Source organism: Canis aureus, chromosome 19 (genome assembly GCF_053574225.1).
Source record: "Canis aureus isolate CA01 chromosome 19, VMU_Caureus_v.1.0, whole genome shotgun sequence".
Lineage (NCBI taxonomy): Eukaryota > Metazoa > Chordata > Mammalia > Carnivora > Canidae > Canis > Canis aureus.
In genome coordinates this window covers 36,606,406-36,629,227 of record NC_135629.1, presented here as the reverse complement: position 1 = coordinate 36,629,227, position 22,822 = coordinate 36,606,406, and the positions used below count along the sequence as shown (strand labels likewise).

Below are 22,822 nucleotides of genomic sequence, written 5' to 3'. Positions count from 1 at the left end.
CCCTGGGGATTGGTTAGGATTACTGTGGCCTTGCCTAGAGGGGATCCTAAAGGAAGGAACAGAGACCACCAGGGAGACAGACACAAATGAACAGGTCATGATGGTACAGTGTGTTTCATGCTAAGGAGGGAGAAATAGAAGGTGCTAGGAGATCACTAAAAAGGATAGAATCTCAGCTTCTGGAGGTAGGAGCATGAAGTCTCTAAAAGGAGAATTTCAGTAATCATTAGCCTAGTAGCATACCTCTCATGATATTTTCTCTTTATGTATAGATTTACATAGGCCTCCACAAGTTCAGTATAGGTCGCAAGGGCATGTGGTAACACTTTAGTGTGCTGTCTTTTGGATGATGTAAGTGTTCTATGTCTACAATGTTTGATATGGTAACCAGAGGCCACATGTAGCTATTGAGCATGTGAGATGTGCCTAACGAGACTGAACAACTAAAATATGAATTTTATTAATTTAAATCTAAAATTAAATAGCCACATGTGGCTAGTAGATGTTCTGTTGAAGAATGTAACTATGGGAAAAGACTTGTGTAGTCTGATACCCAGTTTCCAAGGTACTGGTCTACCTTTTGTGCCTGTATGACAAAAAGATCTCACTGAACACAGAGAGAACTTCAGTGAGGCTCTTCGGAACACCAGCAACCACCACAGAAACAAAATACTAGTAAACGGCCTTTGAGCTCTGCAGGATTGGTTACAGTTACTCAGGCTTTATCAAAGCTCTGTTTATTTAAGTGTCATCCTTAGGAGTCTTTAGGAATGCTGTTAATATTAGTGTAATATTAGGGGCACCTGGGTGGCTCAGTCAGTTAAGTGTCCGACTCTTGATTTTGACTTAGATCATGGTCTCAGGTGGTAAGATCAGGTCCCACATTGGGCTCCATGCTCAGTGGGGAGTCTGCTTGAGATTCTTTCTCCTTCTCCTTCTCCCTCTGCCTCTCTCCCAGCTGGAGTACTTGCTCTCTCTGTCTCTGTCTCTCTCCCTCTAAAATAAATAAATAAATCTTAAAAGTAATAATAATATTAACATTGATAATAATGATAGTGACCCCCATTTATTGAGTACTGTGCTGGGTGCTTACAGAAGCATTGTCTAATATAATCCTCACAATAATACTATGAGCTGGAGCTACTGTCATCTACATTTCACCAATGAGGAAACTGACCAAGAGGTTAACTGGCCGGCCAAGTCATACCACCAGGATGGAAGCGAGTTGATGATGGTGTTCATATTTTCATCACCTCTTTCATGCTTTGTTTTCATGGCAGTTCTTACTCTATAAAATATGAACTCTGGTCTGTAATCCTGAGCCATCAGACTTTCAGTCTCCATCTCCTTTGTTAGGGTATCTGCCCCAGGAGGAAGGAGATATTTGACTCTCTATTACCATCTTCAAACATACATATTAGTATGTATTTGTTGAATGAAGAAATCACTCAGTGGATCAAAGTTTACCAGATCTATTGGCCTGTCACACTTGTAGTAGCAGCTCTGCCTCCTCAGATACAGTAGAGCTACTGCCACTCTGGGAAGCTGGTCGGTCACCAGCTATAGTCTGGTGGGATTCAGTGACAAAGTGGGGACCTGGCATAAATATATTATAGAGTTATACTCCCTTTGTTTTCTCTATTGCTTACCTTTCTTCAAGTCTTCCCAAGCCAATGACTGCATCATTCCTTTTATCTTCAAATTCATGCCCCAGCCAACCTGGGTGACATCCCAAAAAGGCATATTGTCAATTCCAGAAATTACATAGCTCATGAGGGTGCTTCTTGGTTAAGTGGCAATTTCCTGGTTCTGAAATATTTAAGATGAGCCAACTATTATTTCTCTGGGATTTGAAGTTATTGGAACATTTAAAAAATATCTGTGTATATAAAAATTATATACTAAAAAGTTGATATAGCCTAGGGGAGGTAGTACCATCTGGGACAGGGTTTCCTTAAGTTTGCCTCCTAAAACATTTTATTATGAGATTGGAAAAGGAAGGGCTCAGGGGTCAGTTAGCTTGGCCAATGCTGCCTCTGAGATCCAGTTGTGGAGATTCAAAAGATTAAAGGCACTTAGGTGTCTTTCCCATGCATGACAGGGAAACAAATTTTACTTTATTCATTTAACTCATGCTAAAATTCAGAGAACTTCTTATGGGACATCTTCATAGAAATGCTTGTGTAAGGAAGAGCATGGTGGGTTGGGACTTGGAGACAAGTCCTACTCAAAACTGGAAATCTTGGGCAAGATGGCCCCTCAGGGCCTATCTAGTCCTGACTTGAGTCAAGGTGTGACATTTATTATTCCACCTTAGGCAGCTATGCCTAGAACTGTCTCAAGATATTTTCTTCATCCCTACTCAATGTGTACCTCAAGTCCTCACCAAGAAGGGCCTGGGTCTCATGGTTTCTGCTACTACCCAGGCTCCTTTCCTCTGGCATAGACATGTGCATAGCCATACCAGAATTTCTCCAGTTCCTTGAACTTGACATGCTCTTCTCAACCTCAGTACCTTTGCACATGTCATTCTCTATGCCTGGGGTATTCTTATTCACCCTCTGGCCACCGCTTTTGTTTTATAAGTCTTACTCCTCTACAATGGGTTGAGTATTGTCTCCCCACAAGTTTGTGTCCACCTGGAGCCTCAGAATGTGACCTTACTTGGAAATAGTGTTCTTTGTAGATATAATTAAGTTCAGATGAGATCACACTGAATTAGGGTGGGCCCTGAATCCAATATGACTGATATCCTTATGAGAGGAGAGGACAGACACAAAAGGAAGATAGAGACAGAGACTGAGGTGATGCAGCTACAAGGCGAGGAGCACCAAGGATTGCTGGGAGCCAGCAGAAGCTGAGAAGAGGTGAGGAAGGCATCCTCCCTAGAGCTTTAGAGGGAACATGACCCTGACAAAACTTGATTTTAGACTTCTATCCTTCAGAATTGTGAGAGAGCTATTTCCTGTTCAGCCATCCAATTTGTAGGACTTTCGTTAACATCAGCTCTGGGAAACTAGTATACCATCATTCTGTTCTCATTTGGAAGATCCTTCTTCCCATTAGAGATTGGAATCACCTTTTGTATACCATCACAGCCTCAGGCACTTCTCCTTTGTGATATATCTGGTGAATGCAATTTTTTATCATGTGCCAACTTCCCTGCTTACATGAGGCCTCCTGAGGGCAGTCAGGGGCTAGGCCTCTCTTTCTCAGTCACTGCTCTCTCCTTCGACTAGCAGAGCACTGGAGTTTGATGAACATTGTGATGAGTAAGCAAAAGGCTCTGGGGTTGTCCCATCTCTTCTGCTTTCCTCTGGAATTGTATCCTTTACCATTTTTCCCAACAGACTAATTTCATGTCAACTTTTTAAAAAGCACCAAGTACACAGCAGTGCCCCTGAAGAGTTACAAGCCCATTTACAGGGGAATGATCTCAATGCAGAAGGAGAGCATTGGGTGTCATTAATCTCTTCCCCTGAGGCCCTAGCCTACATGCTGGGACTGTAAGAAAGAATTGTACCTTTTCATGTCCTAATGGAGCACACAGAGATGGGGTGTGATGGGGAGGAAGGATGGCAGAGTGGGGAGGGGTGGAACAGGAGCAGGTATGGTCCCGGTCTAAGAACATTCACCACAATTCAATTCAAGAAACAAATATCAGCTAAAGGCCTACCATGGGTTAACACATTTAAAAAGAATTATCTTTATTTGGGCTCAAACCAATGCTTTGTGAAATTGGAACATTACCTAGCCTCACCATGGATATCATTTCACTCTGTGTTAAGACCATGCTACCTTAACTGTACTTGACTTTATACAAAGCAGTATATTCATGATTTTTAAATAAGTTATATTCTTGTCCCTTAGTGTACAATATCATGTCAGTTTTATTTTATCTTCATTGCCTAATGACCTTCAGTTGGCAGTGGCTTCTCATACTTCTGGCTTCTGATTTGGCCTATTTATAGGTGGATCATGTAGGTATAAAGAGAACAGAATAAAATGAATCTTTAGGTAACAAACTGCCATCTCATGGTTTTCTGAGTAATAATTTGGGGGTGTTATCTCAAGCACGTATTCTTATTTCAGCGTGGTCCAGAAAGCTGGCCATCAGGAATTGGATAGGAGACTGCCAATGCTACCATCTGAGTCAGGATTTCTTCCTACAAAAATAATTTTTCTGTTTTTATTTTCTTCACTCTAAAGTCTGTATTTTAAATCCTCCATCCGTGAGCAGCATTGATGGCTGAAAACAATGATTCGGTATCTTATTTTTAGTCAGCAAACACTTTCCTTTTTAAATCAAATTGTATTCTCAAAAACCGAGTTGTAAATAGAGAATGCCAACCTTGGATGTATCCCGACCAGTCTGCAAACCACAAGATGAAGGATATGGGATCCCATCTTACACATGGGGAAAACTCTCCAGGCTTCAAAGCCTGAAATTCAAACTTTGTAATGCAGCATAATTAGGCCCATTTTTTCCATCTCAGTATGGAAAGCCAGGCCAGTATTCCTGATTATAAATACAGAAGTGACGGGGGAACAGACCTGCGTGTATTCTGAGATGGAAATGTATTGATGCTTTCTACTCATGTGCTACACATACTGCTTTGCCCAGACCCAGGGACTTGGCCTGACTCTGCCCAGAAGTCTATGAATGATGCTACCAGGTCCAACAACTTGTGAGACAGTGAGAAATGACCATTAGCCACAGGAAGGGGCTGGAGTCTCATCCTTTGTTGACAGCACATTGCTGAAGATGTCCCCACTCTCCAGCAGGTCTTGGAGCAACGGAGCTAAGGACACGTTTGTTGTAGTGTTATAGCCCTAAAGCACCTTCCCAGAGATGGCGATGGAGCATGTGATGAGCTCCAGGGCTGGTCGTTGCATGTGATTTTTCACCCTGTCTGTTCAATCAGCAAAGCAGAGCAGCCTTGAAATGCTATGAATAAATATTTGAAGTTTCTGGGTTTCTCATAACTTCATTTTTCTTCTAGGGATTAAATGGGAACCAGATGAGAATGGAGTCATTGCCTTTGACTGCAGGAACCGAAAATGGTAGGAAATGGTCAGACTTCTTAGATACTTGTTAAAGGGAGAACTTATGGAGAGGTTCATTTTTACCTCATTTTTGCTTAATTTTCCCCTGACCTAGGTACATCCAGGCAGCGACTTCTCCGAAAGACGTGGTCATTTTAGTTGATGTCAGTGGCAGCATGAAAGGACTCCGTCTCACTATCGCCAAGCAAACCGTCTCATCTATTTTGGATACACTGGGGGATGATGACTTTTTCAACATTATTGCTGTGAGTGCAGCTGTTTTGTGCTTTCTCTGCACTTTGGGCTCATCTAATCTTTCAATAGCAACTGATTCACATTCTCATTGCTTTTGTACATACAGCATTAGATGTCCCGCCTAAGATGAGGACAGGTTAGTCCCATGGGGCTTCACTGAATCCGTATGCTGGAATGGCTTTCAGAGTCTGGGAAAGCAGTGGAGCACATTTCCTCTCCACAAGCACTCGGGTACTACCATCTGCAAAAGTAGCACCAGATTTGGTTTTCCTGGGGAGCCAACCTTTTTGAAACCTTAGGGAATTAGATCTTGCAAGATGTTCCTTAAATGGCTAGTGGAATGATAATAATAATAATCATGATGATGAAACAACTAAACTGTGGAGAGCTGTGTAAGGCTCACAGAACACTCAATCTCAGCTTTAGAAACAAAAGCAGCATTTATTAAGTGCCTATGAATGCCATTTGCTTACTCTTTGTGTTTTCATTGCTTTGTTCCTCACAGCAACTCTAGGAGGTAGGAGATGGTTTTGGCATTTTCTCAGTTGATGCTGGGGTTGAGAGGGTCATTGACTTGCCCAAGGTCCTAGAGCAGGAAGGTGGGAGACCCAGGACCTAAGCAGGCAGTAACATGCTTCCTGGAAAGGAGCATTGATTTCTGGTTTCCATCTCTAGTTCTTTTTCCTCTTTGTCCCAATTATGTGATGTGACATCCCTCCTACTCTTTCCCTAAAGATTATAGCCAAAATGAGGCTGTTTCTTTTCCATGAGTACCTAACCAGGTGCTCCTGCCCAGTGGTCAGCAGTGCTTTGCCACATCACCTCTACCTAGGACATCAGCTGGAGCTTCAGTAATCACATCACCCACAGAGTTGCTGCCAAGGATTACCTGAGCTGGGGCACAGGATGACCACTGGACCAATGGATATGAAAGAAGGGGTGTGCTTTGAAGAACAGCATAGATGGGCTCCAAGTGTGTGGTCTGTGGCTTGCCCCAGCTCCTGAGCAGAGTGCGTCATCACCAGGCCCTCTATCTGGGCAGCCTTCTGCATGGGCACAATACCTTCTTATACTTGCTAGGAAGAAAGCATGAGTGTTTAAATGACATTGGGTTTTATATTAAGTTGGGATTACTTGAATTAGTGTCCTGCCTGCATGCTTCTGATGAGACTGAGCAAGAAGGCACAGCTGTGGGTCCCCATGATTTATAGCTTCCGATTTTAAAAAGCCCTAAAAAGAAAAGGAAGAGAAAGAGAACAATACATTGCATGGGAGCAGGGGTTAACCTTGTTTATTTATTCAGCTATACCCAGTGCCTGGGACAGTGACTGGCCAAAAGAAAGAGTTTAAATATGTGTTGAAAGAATAATCCCTAGATCCGTCTTGCCTCCTCCTCCTAAGTGTCCGATGTGGACGTTCTCATTGGGGCTTCACCCCAGCTCTGTGCCACGCAGCACAGAGACAGAGGCGCCACAAGTAGAAGCCATCAGCGTGCGGTCCCACAGCTAGAAAAAGTGGCTCAGTAAGAACTCAGAAACTGGCTTTACCGTATGTCTGCTTTGTGAGCAGAAGTGAAAAAATTAGTGGAGCAGCTCAACCTTGCTGTAAAACTGGCCGCAGGGCACAGTTCTTTCAGGGAATTTTTCAGACAGATCTTTGGGTTTCTGAATCAAGCAAAGTTACTCTAGTTACCAGTCTCCTTGTGAATATGCAAATATAGCTTGATCCCCCCCACACATCCTGAAGCATTTACAGATAAGAAGCAGCTAATTTGGGACTATCTTTCTTATTAATCTTTAATTACTCATTACAGAAGTATCAGAAATTAGCATAATAAGAAGTGCTAACTAATTACATCGTGGATCCTTTATCAGTCAGGATTTATTGTTCTGTTAACAAAACCAATCGATTGAAATAATCTTTGTAAGTTCATTAAGATATACAAACAGTGTCAACTCAATAATGAAGACAGAGCGATTAAGATAATTAGCAGTAGACATGCTAGTTATTTTAGAGTAGTTAAGGGAAAAATTATTATTTTTTTACCCCAATTGCCCCCTTATATAAAGAAGCCCATTAGAGGTCCCATTAACCCTCACTGTACATCTGCTTGTTGGTTTTCAACGTAATTGATCAGCTTCAAGACTATTTACATAATTATTTTGACGAATAGAAAGATACTCTGAACTTTTTTATGTGAAGCCTCTATAGTAAAATCATGAACTCTGTCCCCTAATGGTTAAGAGAATGGATCAAATTCGTTAGTATATTGAAAGCCCGAGGTAATAAAAGGAACCGTTAATTAACAGTTTTACACGTTGATTGTCTTATAGGCAACACATGTGAAAATTTTAAATAATTCAGAAAAGTTCCCATTCCCTTGCTGTTTGCCACTTATTCTGAATTTTTCCATGTATATGAACATATATAATTTTCCACAGCAATAGAATCCTCTTTTCCAGAATATTCAGCAACTTGCTTCCATACTCATAAGCAAATGTATTTGAAGACCAGAGCACTTCATCACATCTAGTTGACATTAATTATTTAACCAGCACCGCCCTCCCCCCCTTTGCTGGGCATCATGCTGTTATGGGTCTTTTTTTCACTCCAAGAATGGACTTGGCCATGTATTTTTGTAGGGCCGGGTGTGCTTCTATTGAATAACATCTAGAAGCAAAATTGTTGGCCCAAAGGGTATGCACATACTTAGGTATTATGAGAATTTCCATTAAGCAGGATATTATGTTTACACACCTAAAAACTATACAGGCATACCTTGGGGATATGGTGGTTTTGGGTCCAGACCACCAAGATTTAACAGATATTATGATAAAGTGAGACAAATGAAGTTTTTGGTTTCCCAGTGCATATAAAAGTTACGTTTACACTATTCAGTAGTCTGTAAGTTTGCAATGGCATTAAGTCTGAAAAACAATGTATGAACCTTAATTTTAAAATACTTTATTGCTAAAAATTGTTAACCATCACCTGAGCTTTCAGTAATGATCCCAGATCACCATACCAAATAGAATAATAAAAAAGTCTGAAATATTGTGAGAATTACCAAAATGTGACAGTGAGACACAGAATCAGCAAGTGCAGTTGGAAAAAATGGTGCCAATAGCCTTGCTCTGCAGAGGGTTGCCACAACCCTTTAAAAAGTAAGTTTCCCTCTGTGAAGCACAATAAGATAAGGTATGTCTGTATCAGCTCCATCTGCTGTAACAAAATACCATAACCTGGGTGGCTTACATGCAGATATCTATTTTCTTATAGTTGTAGAAACTGCAAAGTCCAAGATCAAGGTCCAATAGGGTATGGCTTCTGTAAGAATTCCCTTCCTGGCTTGTAGACAGCCACCCTCTCTTTGTGTGTGCTCATGGAGAGGGAGAGAGAAAAGGAGCAAGCTCTGTCCTGTCTCCTCTTATGTGGGCACTAATCCCATCATGAGGCCTGACCCTCATGACCTCATCTAGTCCTAATCACCTCCCAAAGGCCCCATCTCCAAATACCAATACTTGGAAGGTCCTAAATCACGAATTTATAAATGGTGAATCTCCATGTGCATTCCCTGAAATTGTCTCTCTCAAGGTATGTTTTACCAACATTGCCTTGCCACATCATGGTGGCAGATTTTTTCCTCCATTATGTTTTTCTACACTGGCAAAATTGCTCTAGTAATATGTTGTATGTAGGTTCTTCAGTCTGTTTAAAATGGTTACTTGCCTCCGTCTAGAGGGACATCCCACTGCAGGCTCTTGTAAGTGCAGGGGGATGGGAGGTCTGAAGCTCTTTCCAGAATGCCCTGCAAATCAGTTTGAGTGCATTGTTCCTGTAGGCTGGATTCCATTTACGGAAGAGGACATTATCATTTCACCCTTCATTACACTGTCAGCTTTCTCCTGCTGGCTGGGTAGATGTGTGAGGAGACATTTCAGAGTTTTAGAGAGAAAGTAAAGAATACATTCTTGTTTTTCAGTGGCGGAAGCCCTTGTGTGTTATAGGTATTTGTTTATACAAATCTACTTCATCATTGCCGCTCAGTTTTCAGGGTCCTCATAGGCAGGGGTAAACAGTGGAAAAGCCTTTCCTTGGCCATTTCAGTCAGTTTTGCATGTTTGCATATTTGTATGAAGCTCATTGGCTAAATGCATCTTATATGCCATACTGCAAAGCTTCCAAGTCAGGTCTTTCCAGAGAATAAACATGAAACGATAATGTTAAAAAACTGTTTTGGCTTTCATGGGCAGGGTATTGCAAAATCTAAGACTGATGAACTAAATGATCAAATTATAGAAGAATAGAAGAAATATGAGAGTGATTTTGTGCAGCCGAAGTTAAAATTTAAGGTCAAACCACTGGTGCATGAAGAGAGATGTCACTGACAAGAGAAAAGGCATATTTTTCTGATTTGCTTTGAAGTCTAACTACAAGCCATGCATTAAATTAACAATATTATCATAAAAATGAGGGTGCTAATTCTGTCCGATGCTGAAATTTGAAAAATGATTTTACAGAAGCCTAAGCCATGCATTAAATGAACACAATATTAACTGGACTGATATTGTTAAATCAATTTAAATGCCTCCTGCAGCCTGTGTTTGTGCAGAGCTGAATAGAGAAGAGCATCATTTGTTAGTTCAACCCAGAAGTTTCTGGTGCCCTGGTTTTAATTTGTAGGATTTTCTTTAGAACCATTTCTCCAGTGCTTTGTCTGCTATGGATTTGCTTTTTAAAGTAATCGATTCCGTATTAAAAGTATGAGGATGGTATTTTCTTGCAGTGCTCATTTGTTCTGTACTACTAATTATGTCCAGTCGTGTTTCAAATTACACAAGAAGCTTTTGTAATGCAGAAGATCTCAGGGATGCCTGTGTTGGTGAAAATATTGTGGGTTCATCTGCTTCGTTACATAAGCCCTACACATTTTCATTCTAAAGGTTGTTTAATCAAAAGTGCACCGATAAAACCATATAAATATTTAATGGAGTTCCAGTAATTCTACATCAGTTTTTTGTATTGCGTGAGCATGCCAGCATTTTAATTCTATGTTCTTTTTTTGTTGTTTGTTTTGTTTTGTGGAACTTAGGATTCTCTAAAACGTACCCACTTACTTCATTTACTTTTTGTTTATCTGTTTTTTTGAACGGGGGAGAGATTCTCTCTTTTTTTTTTTTGTTTTTTCTTCTGTCAATTTTTTTTTTCTCTAGGCTTTGTTTCTCTTCTTTTCCCTGTGTGATCTGCTCTATGACTTTGCTTTTCATTTGTTTGTTCTATTTCTTCATTCAATGAATTCTATCAAGTGCTAAGAATGAAGTATTATATGAGGGCTGCCACTGTAAATACGGAAGACAGATTGTCCTCTCCTGTGGACCTTGAATTGTGTGTGTGTGTGTGTGTGTGTGTGTGTGTGTGTTTGTGTGTGTGTGTTGGGTGTGGGGACAACCAGGAAGCAGATGCTCAGAGCCCAGTGGGGGCAGTGCAGTCTTTGAGGGAGTGGTGAGGGGGCCTGGGAGAGCACAGAGCTGGGCGAGTAACCAGCTGGAGGCCCATTGATGACTTTGTGGAAAAAGTGATGACTGCGGGAACATTAAGGTAGCAGGGCATCTGCAAGAGGTAGGGCAGGTGGAGGAGAATACACAGTTCAGGAGGAAGGTGCTATTTACTGGTGAGTGGTCACTCCTCTCCCACCCACAGGAAGCACAGCCTGGTCCGGTGGGGTTGACTGAAAGGTATTCATTGTCTGGACATATTGGAGTTGGGGGCAGGGTGAATGTGGGAGGTGGGGTGGGCATGGAGGTAGTTGATGATAAAAAGAATGGGGCTGGATGGAGAGAGGCAGGCCAGACCCGACAAGTCTGGTCAGCCACGTAGAACAATTGGGACTTCATCTGGAGGCGGTGGAGGACATGGAGGGTCAGCTGCAGGGTGATGTGTGGGATGTCTCCCTCAAGTTTCTCCCTTCTTAGCTAGGTCTTCCCTTACCCTCTTTCTTAGGTGACTAATGGTCTTCTTCTGTTAGGTCTGAAAGCTCCATTGCTTTCATCCTCAAGTCCAGCTTCCAACATGAAGTAGAGCTGAGTTCTCAATATCATCCAGATACCAGAATCAGCTGGTTTTCACTCTTGGGCTCTAGGCTTCAATTTATGTGAGCCAGCCTGTGACGCAATTCTACACCGACATCAAAGCTTGTGTGAGCCTTGGTGGGTGAGCCCAGCCCATCTATTCTTTGTGTTTAGATCCTTCTCCAACACATTCTGGCCATTCATTTAATCAAACTTAAACCTTGGCTTTCCTATTTTAGATCATTAAAATTCCCATTATGCTGTGTCCCTAACGGTAGATGTAGGAATGGTTACAGGGATTTCACAGGAAGGAAAGAAAAGGCAGATGGCCATGTGTCCTTGCTGTCAGAGTACAGAGTTATGTGGTTGGCATGGGAGAAAGGGAAGGATAGTTCCTGAGAGAAGAGAGGAGTGGGATGTAGTCTAACCCCTGAAGAAGATCATGGGTTTGCCTTAAACCTGTTTTTGTTTTTTGGATGGACCATGGCAACATCATAGATGAGCACTTTTTATCATGAAATGGAAAAATAGCCATTATCTTTAGATGTAATGAGCACATTATTTTATGGATAAAAGTATGAAAAAGTGGTTCATGATCACTTTCCAATGATGATCATGTGCAAATTTAAGCCAGTGTTTTATGTCCCTGGCACATAGCAGGTGCTTACTGGATATTCGGTGGGCAGATAGAGGACCGAAGGGCTCCATGGCAGATGCTTTCCTGGGAGGGAATTTGGCAGTAAGCTGGCTACACAGTCTTGGCTCCATGTCTGCCAAAGACCCTGGCCACTGAGAGGGTTCAGAGTGTGGCATGGAGTGGGCAGTGTACAGCCACGTATCTCAGTGGTTTCTGTCTTCGGTATTTACCCACAGTCACATGTGCCTATTGGTATAGCACTTCTATCCAATGAATGCAGAGCCCGTGCTCTCCAGCAGAGATCAGGAGCATGCGACCCCTGTCCTCACCACCCCCTGCCCACTTAGTAAATGTCAGCTCCAGATGGAGGCTGTATTTGTTGGTCTTTCTCTCTAGGTAGTACACATGACACTCATTTTCTTTCTTCCTTGTGTGTGTGCATCCAGATGACTTCTTTCTCTTTCTTTTATGCCCAGTTCTGCATTGACTCTTCACTGAATTACCTCATTTCATGCTCACCATGAGTTCATGGGAGAAGTTTAGTTACAATTCTCATTTCCAGGGATCCCTGGGTGGCGCAGCAGTTTAGCGCCTGCCTTTGGCCCAGGGCGCGATCCTGGAGACCCGGGATCGAATCCCACGTCGGGCTCCCGGTGCATGGAGCCTGGTTCTCCCTCTGCCTGTGTCTCTGCCTCTCTCTCTCTCTCTCTCTCACTGTGTGCCTATCATAAATAAATAAATAAAATTTTAAAAAAAAATTAAAAAAAAAAAAAAACAATTCTCATTTCCACAATGCAAATGCTGAGACTCAGAGAGCAGAGAGACCTTGACCAAGCTGATGGTGGAAGAGAATTCCACCTGGTCAGTGATGACGATGTGCACTGCATCCTTTTCTTTTTTAGATTACTGATATCTGATTGTTCAAGTAGGGATGAAGGAGAGCTGTTTATCCGACCACTGTATCTTAGGGCTGGAGGTGACCAGATCTTCAGTTGTGAATTGATATGACCATCCTCCATCATTGTTTCACAAAGTGGAAATCTAGGGAATATCCATTAAAATGTAGAAACTGGAAGGCTTCCAAACAGAGAGCTACTGGGAGCTTGGAAAACAGTTTCACATAAAGGGTACCTTTGGTATTCCCCTAGGGAGAAGCACTGGGTAGTGTGGTGAGCATGCACAGTCCACGGGCCTCCTTGGCACAGCTGCCTGGTGTGCACTCTTTCCTCACATGGACGGCTGAGCCCAACTCCCTTCGGTGATATAGACCAGATTGCTCAGCATAGCTTTATCCTGATGCAGTCAAGGGAAATTAGTCAACTGCAAGCTTGGATGATGCCACTAACAAGCTGGCGAGGGTTCAGAAGAGCAGATTCCTCCACTGTGGCCATGGCTCACACAGTGATGGAAAGCATGGTTTTGATTACTGCACATGTTCCTCCCTGATGAGGGCAAGAACATCTTGGTCTTTACTTTTCAGCCCACTCTGCAGCCCCCCACATATATAGGCCTTCACACTAGCAAAGCAATTTCAGGTCTGTTGCCTCACTGGATCCTCACAGGGTCCCCTGGAGGGTAAACAGAAGATGACTTAGCACTTCTTATGTATAAGAATCCAGGACATGAGGTTAGGTGACTTTCCCAAGACCACACAGGAAGTACATGGCACGTGGACCCATGTGTCCTGACTCTCACCTCAGACTATGCAACCCCAGGAGTCAATATTGATAATGTGTATTAAGTAGAATGTAAAGTTTAAAATTCTCCTAGAAAATAGAGTTGGGAAGTTTGAGAATGCAAGGTACAGAACAACTGAATACAGCCTGCTTCAGCATATAGGCATTTCATAATCTCTGGAAGAGACGTGCAGCACGGCAGCTATAGGTTTGGCGTGATGCTTCAGCAGTGTCATCAAAGACCCACACTGGCTCCATCTTCTTGAGCTTTGCTCTCCATTCTTAATCTCATCACCTCATGGTTGTAAAATGGATGCTGCAATCGTGCAGTGGCATCCCAAGTGGGAAGGAACATGGGAAGGTGGGCAGTGGGTAAAGAAGATTTTTCTTTCAATGGCAAGACAATTCAGTGAAAGTCCTGAGAAAATGACCCTTATGTTTTGTTGGCTGGGAATGGGTCATGTGACCACCTCTAGCTTCAAGGCGGGTAGGAAAACATGCGTCCAGCAGAGCAGGACAGGATAGCTGTGATTAGCTAAGAATAATTATGCTCCTGGCTTTGGAATGGGCATCTTGTGACCCTCATCTCACTCAGTCAGCAAAGGAGGTAGAGGACAGAGGAATGGCTGCTTTTTCAGCAACTTCCAGCATCAGTCCAATATGGGCTGAGAATGTTGGAGAAGCTCTTCTTTGAGTTGGACTGTGATTTGCTTCCTGAATCCTCAGATGATGTTCCATTTGTTGACTAATGGAACAGTCATGCTCCCATTTGTCAATAGCTAATTCCAGAATTACATCAATGTGTTTTTTCTCTGTACCTTCTCAGAGGCGATCTAAGCCCTATGACCATTGAACTGTAATTTCTTCAAAGGCTTTTGCATGGATGAGAACAAAGATTAAGGACGGAGCCAGAGTCAGACTGATGGGAACCACAGAGGCTTGGGGGCCAGAGAGGAGAAATTGGGGGCTTTGAGGGCCTATGGTCATTGGCTGAGAAGTCAAGCTGCCTGGGTTTGAATCTGGACTTTGCAGTGACTTTGGACAAGTTGTTCATCCTTGTTCTGCCTTGGTTTCCCCGTCTGTAAAGGAGGCATGGTTGAGGTATGCCGTTGAATGACGTCTAGCCTGTGCCTTGATGAAGAGAGTACTCAGTCACAGTGAGTTGCTGATGTCATTATCTCCGCTCCTGCCTGCTTAGCCAAGTGCTTCAACCCTGAGACAGGAGGTGTTTCTGTCACTATCATAGCAGCTGCATGTCTGGCCCTCTGCAGTCTGTCACTGAGGTGTGTCTGGAGCAGTGGGCCCATGCTCATCTCTTTATTCACTCACTTCCCTGTGCACAGCCCTCCATGGTCCTCACTGTCCACTTGAAGTCTGCACTCCTTAGCCAGACTTTGCTTGAGAGCTGGACCTGTGAGAAATGGCTCTCGTTCCTTTCCTCTAGAGCTTTGGGCTGGACTTTCAGTAGCTGGAGTGGGAAATGTAATGATGCTCATTGAACACATGATTCTTGGACACCGACCTTGGGCCCAGCCCTGTGCTCATCACAGGTAGTGTACCAAGGGGCCAGATATGGGTCCTGACAATGTGGGCCCACCTATGGTAAGGGGTCCAGACCCCAGGCTATTAGAATTTGGGAGTTTGCAGGAAAGGAGCTTCACCTACACCAGAGGCTGCTTCCCAGAGGAGGCAGGAATGATGTAACCCAGAGTATGAACAGAAGTCAGCTGGGAGATGCCAGAGCAAGAGCTCCAGGCAGAGGGCCCTGAGTGGGAGAAGAAGATGAGATATCTCAGAGGGCAGGAAGGGAATTGGGGTTAGCTAGTGCTGAGGTTTTAGGGAGGGCTAATGAAGGAGTGAAGTTGGAAAGATCAACAGGGCCAAGGGTCCAGAGCCCTGCCACACCCTGGGAAGGTTTATCTGCAGAGCAGTGGAAATTGTGAATGGGGTTGGCAGGAAGCAACATGACCTGATTTGTATTTCAGAAGGACCCAGCCTAGCCACAGTGCATAGAATCATGCTTAAATTTCCATTTTCTAATTGTGAGCTTTCAACAAAAACAAATGGTCACATTCTAGGTATTCTGGGATAAAAAGGAATGGGAAGGCTGGCCTTGGCTGGCTTGTATGGAAGGTGGTGCTGCTGCTCTTGAGCAGCACTCTGATAAAAAACCACAGAGCCTCCCAGAGTAATGGAGGAGGGGGGGGACATCAAGGCCTTTCCTCCATTCTGTTTTTGTTACTCATGTGTGGCCCACACACAGGTCCTTGGGCTCCAGAAAACCAAAGATGGGAGCTGGAGTGATATTTGCGCAACTCGGGATGATCTTGAGATCCCACCTGGATCATGCAGTCAGCCATGGCCACAGAGGCCCAGTGTTTGGAGCCATCCCCGAAGGATAGTCAGTTAACTGTGTACACCCCCTGAACATTGCCATCTACCAGCACAGGCTCTAGAACTTTCTTCCTCAAACAAGAGAAGAATATTTGGCACTTAAGCACGATTTTATGTAGAGGCATCAATTGAGAAAGTCACCTATGTGAATGAACTGAGCCTGTAGTTATGTTGTTTTTTTGTTTATTTGCATGTACCCTTAAATTATCTGGTACCCCTCAAATGATTAATTGTGTCCCCCTGGCTCTTTGATCTCTTTACAGTATAATGAGGAGCTTCACTACGTGGAACCTTGCCTGAATGGGACATTGGTGCAAGCTGACAGGACAAACAAGGAGGTAGGGTCTGCAGCTGGGCAGGTGCATCAAGGGTCATGATACAAACCTAGTGTCTCTTACAGTGGTTGCTGACAGTATTTCTGTTCTAATTTTTACAAATTCATCAAAGTATTGCCTTTCATTAAGGGCCTTGGAACCTCAGTGCATAGAACATTTATGAAGAAGCACAAATAAAATCATGGCAATAAAATAATTACATTGAGTTCAGAAGCTCAATAGTTCTGAAATAATTGCATTGATTTACTTTTTTTTCTTACTGTGTACACATTCTGTGTTGTGCTTGATACCTGTGTTGACACCTTTGAAAGAATATGGCTTTTGCTGAGATTTCAAAGAAAATTGAAATCCCCTTGTTAAATTTCTTGTTTTTCCTACTATAATTGATTAAACAATTGTTGGGGTAGCTATTGGGGTAACTTGTCTCCCAGGTTAGAAGGTAAGCTTTATGATGATAGGGATGATGTCTGTATATTCAGTGCTCTGAGCATTGCCTGCTGCATAAATATTGTGGAACAAAAGGAAGGTGTGTTAAAGGAGGACCTTAGGAAGTGGGGTAGAAGTTGCTCTTCTAATTGGAGAATTCTAGGAAAAATCCCAGAATAGATATCTCTAGAATAAAGCTTGTTTCCCCTTAGTCATATTAATTAAATAATTATTTTTGAGAAAGAGCGAGCAAGCACATAGTGGGGAGGGGAGGGGTAGGGAGAGAGGGAATCTTAAGGAGGTTCCATGCTCCGTGCAGAGCCCAGTGTGAGGTTCGATGTCAGGATCCTGAGATCATGATCTGAGCTGAAATCAAGAGTTGGACACTTAACTGACTGAGCCGCCTAGGCATCCATCCCCTTAGCCATCTTTAAATATGTCAGTACAAAGCATCACAGTTACCACCATACCACCCCCTACAGGGCTGAGTAACAATTTAGGTTGAAGGTATAGCTGTGGCTGCAACAGTATCACACCTCCTGGGACACACAACTACCATTATTCATTGTGTTTTGTTGTATCTGTCGTTCGGGGCTGCCCCTCTCCTGGAGAGAAGACTCCCAGGAAGTGGCTGAGGGCAGTGGCAAAGCAGGTTTCTGTAAGGCACAGTGCCTGTGCTGGGGAGACACCCCTAGCTTAAAGGGACAGGGAGTGGCATGGCTACTATTTTAGGTACAGGTGGTAGAAGCATTTGGTTGGGCATCTCTGAGGGAGTAAACAACAGGGAGGATTAGGAGAAATTTGCTCCAGCTAGAAGACAGAGTGAGAAGGAAAAATTATACCAGAGTTAATATCTAAGCTTCAATTTGAGGGGGAAGAAACTCCCTAATAAGCTTTATGTTTGGAGGGAGAAATAAGTGCATTGTAGTTCACAGAACAAGTGTATCTAGAGAATGTTTGTTCATAGTCATTTTTAGGATAAGGTAGGACATAATGACTTAGACCTCCATTTATCTTTTTAAATAAATTTAATTTATTTAAAATTTATCACCAGTTTTCCTAGGGACCTTCCTCTTGTTTGACCATTGCCTGGGTCTGAATTCCACCTCCTTCCCAATACTGTAGCATTGAAATATCCTCCAGAGCCTCAGATAGCTGTCCAGTGTTGGTGCCTGCAACATTAAGTAGAAAAGAAGCTTAAAATGACCAAGACTTCCCTTCAGATTGCTTCCCAAATAAACAAAGGACAGTGTGATATTTAGATAGCTGAGGTCTAATGAAGGAAAAAATTGTTGGAGAAAATGGGATGAGCATTTATTTAAAATTACCTTTGAAAATGTTTGGATATTGAAGACTGGAGTGTTTTTGAATATAAACATTTATCTGGACATATGATTCTGCCAATGTGGAGTAGCCACATTACAATCAGATTCAACCCCTTACAACTAAAACACCCTGGATGTAAACCAACACACAAGTATAGAAAGACTGCAAGGTGAGCTGCCTCCACCTAAAGACATCGAGCTGAGTTCTCTGGGTCTCCTTGTTGATTCCCATCAGACATCTGAATGTAGCACCCAGAAGCCTCCCTCCAGCACCTACAATAGGCAGAGACCAAAAATAATAATTCTAAAAAAAAAAACAAGAAAAGCCTGTCCCTTCTAGTCAAACAACCAGGAAAGGGGTAGCCTTACAACACAAAACCTTTGTGATAATACCTTTTCTACTCCAGAAAAACACCAATGGAACAACTATAGTCCAACCCTCCACAGTTTCAGCAGGGGATGAACAAGAAATTGACCTTCCATCTCACCCACACCCACTTGGCCCTTGTGCTATACCTCAACACAGAGACTGATGGCTAAGAAAAGGATTATATAGGATCCAGAATCTCACAATATAAAACCTAAAATGTTCAGAATGCAATAGAAAACCCCTTGTCATCCCCAAACCAGGAAAATCACAATAAGGATGAGGAAAGACCATCAACAGAAACTAATATTGACATGAATCAGATGTTGAAATTATAAAATCGCTTCAACAAGCAATTAGGAATTCTCTTGAAACAAATGAAAAAAAATAGAAAGTCTCAGCAAAGAAATAGAAGTTATTAAACAGAGCCAAATGGAAATTATAGAACTGGAAAATACAGTCACCAAAATAGAAAGCTCACTGGACCAGCTCAGTAGTATAGTGGATATGACAGAAGATAAAATCAGTAAACGTCAGGACAGATCAATAGAAATTACCCAATTTGAACAGCAGTGAGAAAATAGACTGGAACAAAATGAACAGGGTCTCAGGGACATGTGGGGCGATAACTGAAGAGCTAGCTAACATATCACAAAAGTCCCAGGAGAGGAGAGGGAGAGTAGGACTAGATATATATTTGAAGATATATTGACTGAAGACTTCCTAAAATTAGTGAAAGTCATAAATGTACATATTCAAGAGGCTGAATAGATTCTGAATAGGATAACCCAAGTCACTCCATGGCAGGGCATATTAAAAACATAATTAAACGAAGGGGAAAAAATAACTTGATAGAAACAGAGGAAAAAAGGCACAGTGCTTAGACTACCAGTTTGAATGACAACTGACTTATCATCTGAAATCACTGTGGCCAGAAGAAAGTGGCAGAGCATTTTTTAAGTAATAAAAGAAAACAACTGTCAACTCAGGATTCTGTATTCAGTGAAAATGTCCTTAATGAATGAAGGGAATAAAAACATATTCAGATTGAGGAAAACTATAAAAAAATTTTACTAGCAAATCTACTTGTAAAAAATGGCCAGAGAAATTCTCTAAATAGAAAGGAAAAACAAAAACAAAAATAAAAACAGAAAAAGGCTTAAAACTTCAAAAAGGAAAGAATATTAGATTGGGTTAAAATAGGAGTATAGTAGAGTATCCTAATTATCAAGAGATTATTAAGTCATATTGGATAATTGAAGCAAAAATTATAGCATCATCTGACGTAGGCCCATTGTTGCTAAGAAAACAAGCCAATTATATTTTGAAAGTATGGAGGGTAAAAGAACCTAATTAGAAATAAGATTTCCACATCTTAGTAGAAGTGGTAAATGCTGATATCAGTAGATTATGATAAATTGCATATTTATATTATGACACCCAGAGCAACCATTAAGAAAACAATGAAAAGAGACATACAGGTGTCCCACACTTTTTGAAAGGTCACTTTACACCACTTTGCTTTTATAAAAGAGCTACATTAGCACCTGCTTTTGCTAACTGAAAGATAGCTGAACAGGATTTTTGCTTTTATGAAGAAAGGCACAAAGCAAAAATAGCATCCAGCATTTGTTTTGCAGTAAGCTGTTATTGAGATGGGGTGCACCCTGAGCGATGAGAGTGGCCCTGCCAAACTCCTTCCCCAGGAACCATGAAGGCATGAAACCTCTATAGCTTTGAGCTGTGTCTCTGAGCATCTGTGCTTCATCTCCATTTATTTTCTGCGTCACTTAGCAAGATGTGTCCTAAGGTATCAGAAAAGCCTAAGAGAGATTATTTTTGGGTCTGGGAATGCGCAAACATTTTTCATATAAATTACTGGTAATTGCTTCTTTGCTTTATGCCATTTCAGTTTGTAACAAGTTTCATAGGAATGTTCTACTTTCGGATAGTGGGGGAAATGTACTTAACAAGTAATTCATAGGAATGTAAGAAGTAAGACACAGAGGAAATGAGCAGGAAAAAAAGATAAACTGGCAGATGTAAGCCCTAACATATCACTATTTAGTGATCTTAAATGTAAATGGTCTGAACACAGCAATTAAAAGACAGAGATTGGCAAGTGGATTTTTAAAAATATAACCATATGCTGACTACTAGAATTTCACTTGAAATACAATGACACAGATATGTCAAAAATAAAAGGATGGGAGAAGGTACACTATGCAAACTTTTTTTTTTAAAGAAAAATCAGGAGTGGCTATATTAAATAGTAAAAATTATTATTACTAGAGACAAGGGCAATACAGAAGAATAAAAGAATCAATCCACCAGGAAGACGTAACAGTCCTAAATATGTTTGGACCACATTACAGAGCTTCAAAATACATGAAACAAAAACTAACAGAACTGAGAGTAGAAATAGATAAACCTAAAGTTCTAGTTAGGGACTTGTACACTGCACAGTCAGTAACTAATAGACTACTGAAAAGAAAGTCAGCAAGGATATAGAAGAACTGAAGCACATCATCAACTGATAAGATCTAAATAACATTTTCAGGACATTATACCCAACAACAGCAGAAGACACATTCTTTTCAAGCACTTATGGAACCAAGATAATATTTGGGGTCAAAATAGAAACCTTCATAAATTTAACAGAGTTGAAATCATACAGAGCATGTTTTCTGTTGACAATGGAATCAAGCTAGACATCAATCACAAAAAAGACAACAGAAAAATCTCCAAACACTTAGAAATTAAGTATACTACTAAATAATACATGGGCCAAGAGGAAGACTTGAAGGAAATTTAAAAAATATAAAACTGAATGAAAATGAGAAAACAATATATCAAAATATGTGGGACAAAACCATCACAGTGTTGAGATGGAAAGTTAGAGCAATAAATGTTTATATTAAAAAGAGGAAGGCCTCAAATTCATAATCTAACTTCCTACCACAAGAAATTAGAAAAAGGAGAGAAAAATAAACCCATAGCAAACAGAAGGAAGGAAATAATAAAGAGCAGAAATCAGTTAAATTGAAGCAGAAAAACCACAGGGAAAAATTAATGGCACCAAAACCTGGTCCTTCAAAAAGTTATTAATAAAACGAATAAATCTCTAGAAAGACTGACAAGTAAAAGGAGAGAAGTCACAAATCATCAACATCAGGCATGAAACAGAATATTAGTACAGAACTGCAGTCATTAAAAGGATAATAAGGGAATATTACAAACAACTTTACATTCATAAATTTGACAACTTAAAAGAAATGAACCAAATCCTTAAAAACCATAAGCTACCAAAATTCAACCAAGATGAAATAGATAACCTGAATAGTCCTATAAATATTAAAGAGATTGAATTCATAATTTAAAAGTTTCCAAAAAGAAATCTCGAGTCCCAGATGGTTTCACTGGACAATTCTACTAAACATTTAGAGGAATTAATACGAATATTACAAAATCTTTTCCAGAAAAATAGAAGAGGAGGGAAATCTCTTCAACTAATTTTATGAGGCTAGTGGTTCCTTGATAAACCAGACAAAAATAGTACATAACAGAAAAAAAAAAAAAAAAAAAAAACCTAACCTGGCAGGGGAGAAACCCACCAACCATAACCCTCATGAAGGTCCTCATGAGGACAAAACTTTAGCACATCAAATCTAACTATATATATCTATTTCTACAGAATAATACACCACCACAAAGTAGGATTTATTCCAGATATGCAAGGCTAGCTTGACATTGGTTTTGAATCAATCAATGTTATTACTGAATTGTAGTTCAGTAGAATAGAAGAAGGAACACAGAAATATACCCACACAAATATGCCCAACTGATTTTTGACACAAGTGCAAAAATAATTCAATGGAGGAAAAATATTCTTTTCAACAAATGGTACTGGAGCAATTGAACATCCATAAACAAACAAATTAAAAAACTTAATCTTGGGACACCTGGGTGGCTCAGTGGTTGAGCACCTGCCTTCAGCTCAGGGCATGATCCTGGGATCCAGGATCAAGTCCCACATCGGGATCCTTGCAGGGAGCCTGCTTCTCCCTCTGCCTGTTTTTCTGCCTCTCTCTCTCCGTGTCTCTCATGAATAGATAAATAAAATATTTCTTTTTTTAAAAAAACAACTTAACCTTGGCCCAAAGCTCCCTACTTAAATAAAATTTACATTACTCAGCCATTAGAAATGACAAATACCTACCTCAAATGAACCAAAGATTTAAATGTAAAGTGGACAGCTTTGACACTCTAAAAAAAAGTAGGAGAAAATCTTTA

At 41.2% G+C, this 22,822-nt stretch overlaps 1 protein-coding gene across 6 annotated transcripts in view; it reads left to right on the top strand.

The window, feature by feature from the left end:
* The window catches only part of CACNA2D3 (calcium voltage-gated channel auxiliary subunit alpha2delta 3), an 832,272-nt gene that overhangs the window by 387,953 nt on the left and 421,497 nt on the right, over positions 1 to 22,822 (top strand). For all 6 annotated transcript variants that reach the window (XR_013357842.1, XR_013357841.1, XM_077858494.1 and 3 more), the window contains 3 exons: positions 5,004 to 5,064; positions 5,162 to 5,312; positions 16,340 to 16,414. Coding sequence is in view for 4 of the 6 variants with exons in the window: in XM_077858494.1 (XP_077714620.1) it covers positions 5,004 to 5,064; positions 5,162 to 5,312; positions 16,340 to 16,414 (287 nt within the window). In the remaining 2 variants the exon portion in view is untranslated. The remainder of the gene's footprint in view (positions 1 to 5,003; positions 5,065 to 5,161; positions 5,313 to 16,339; positions 16,415 to 22,822) is intronic.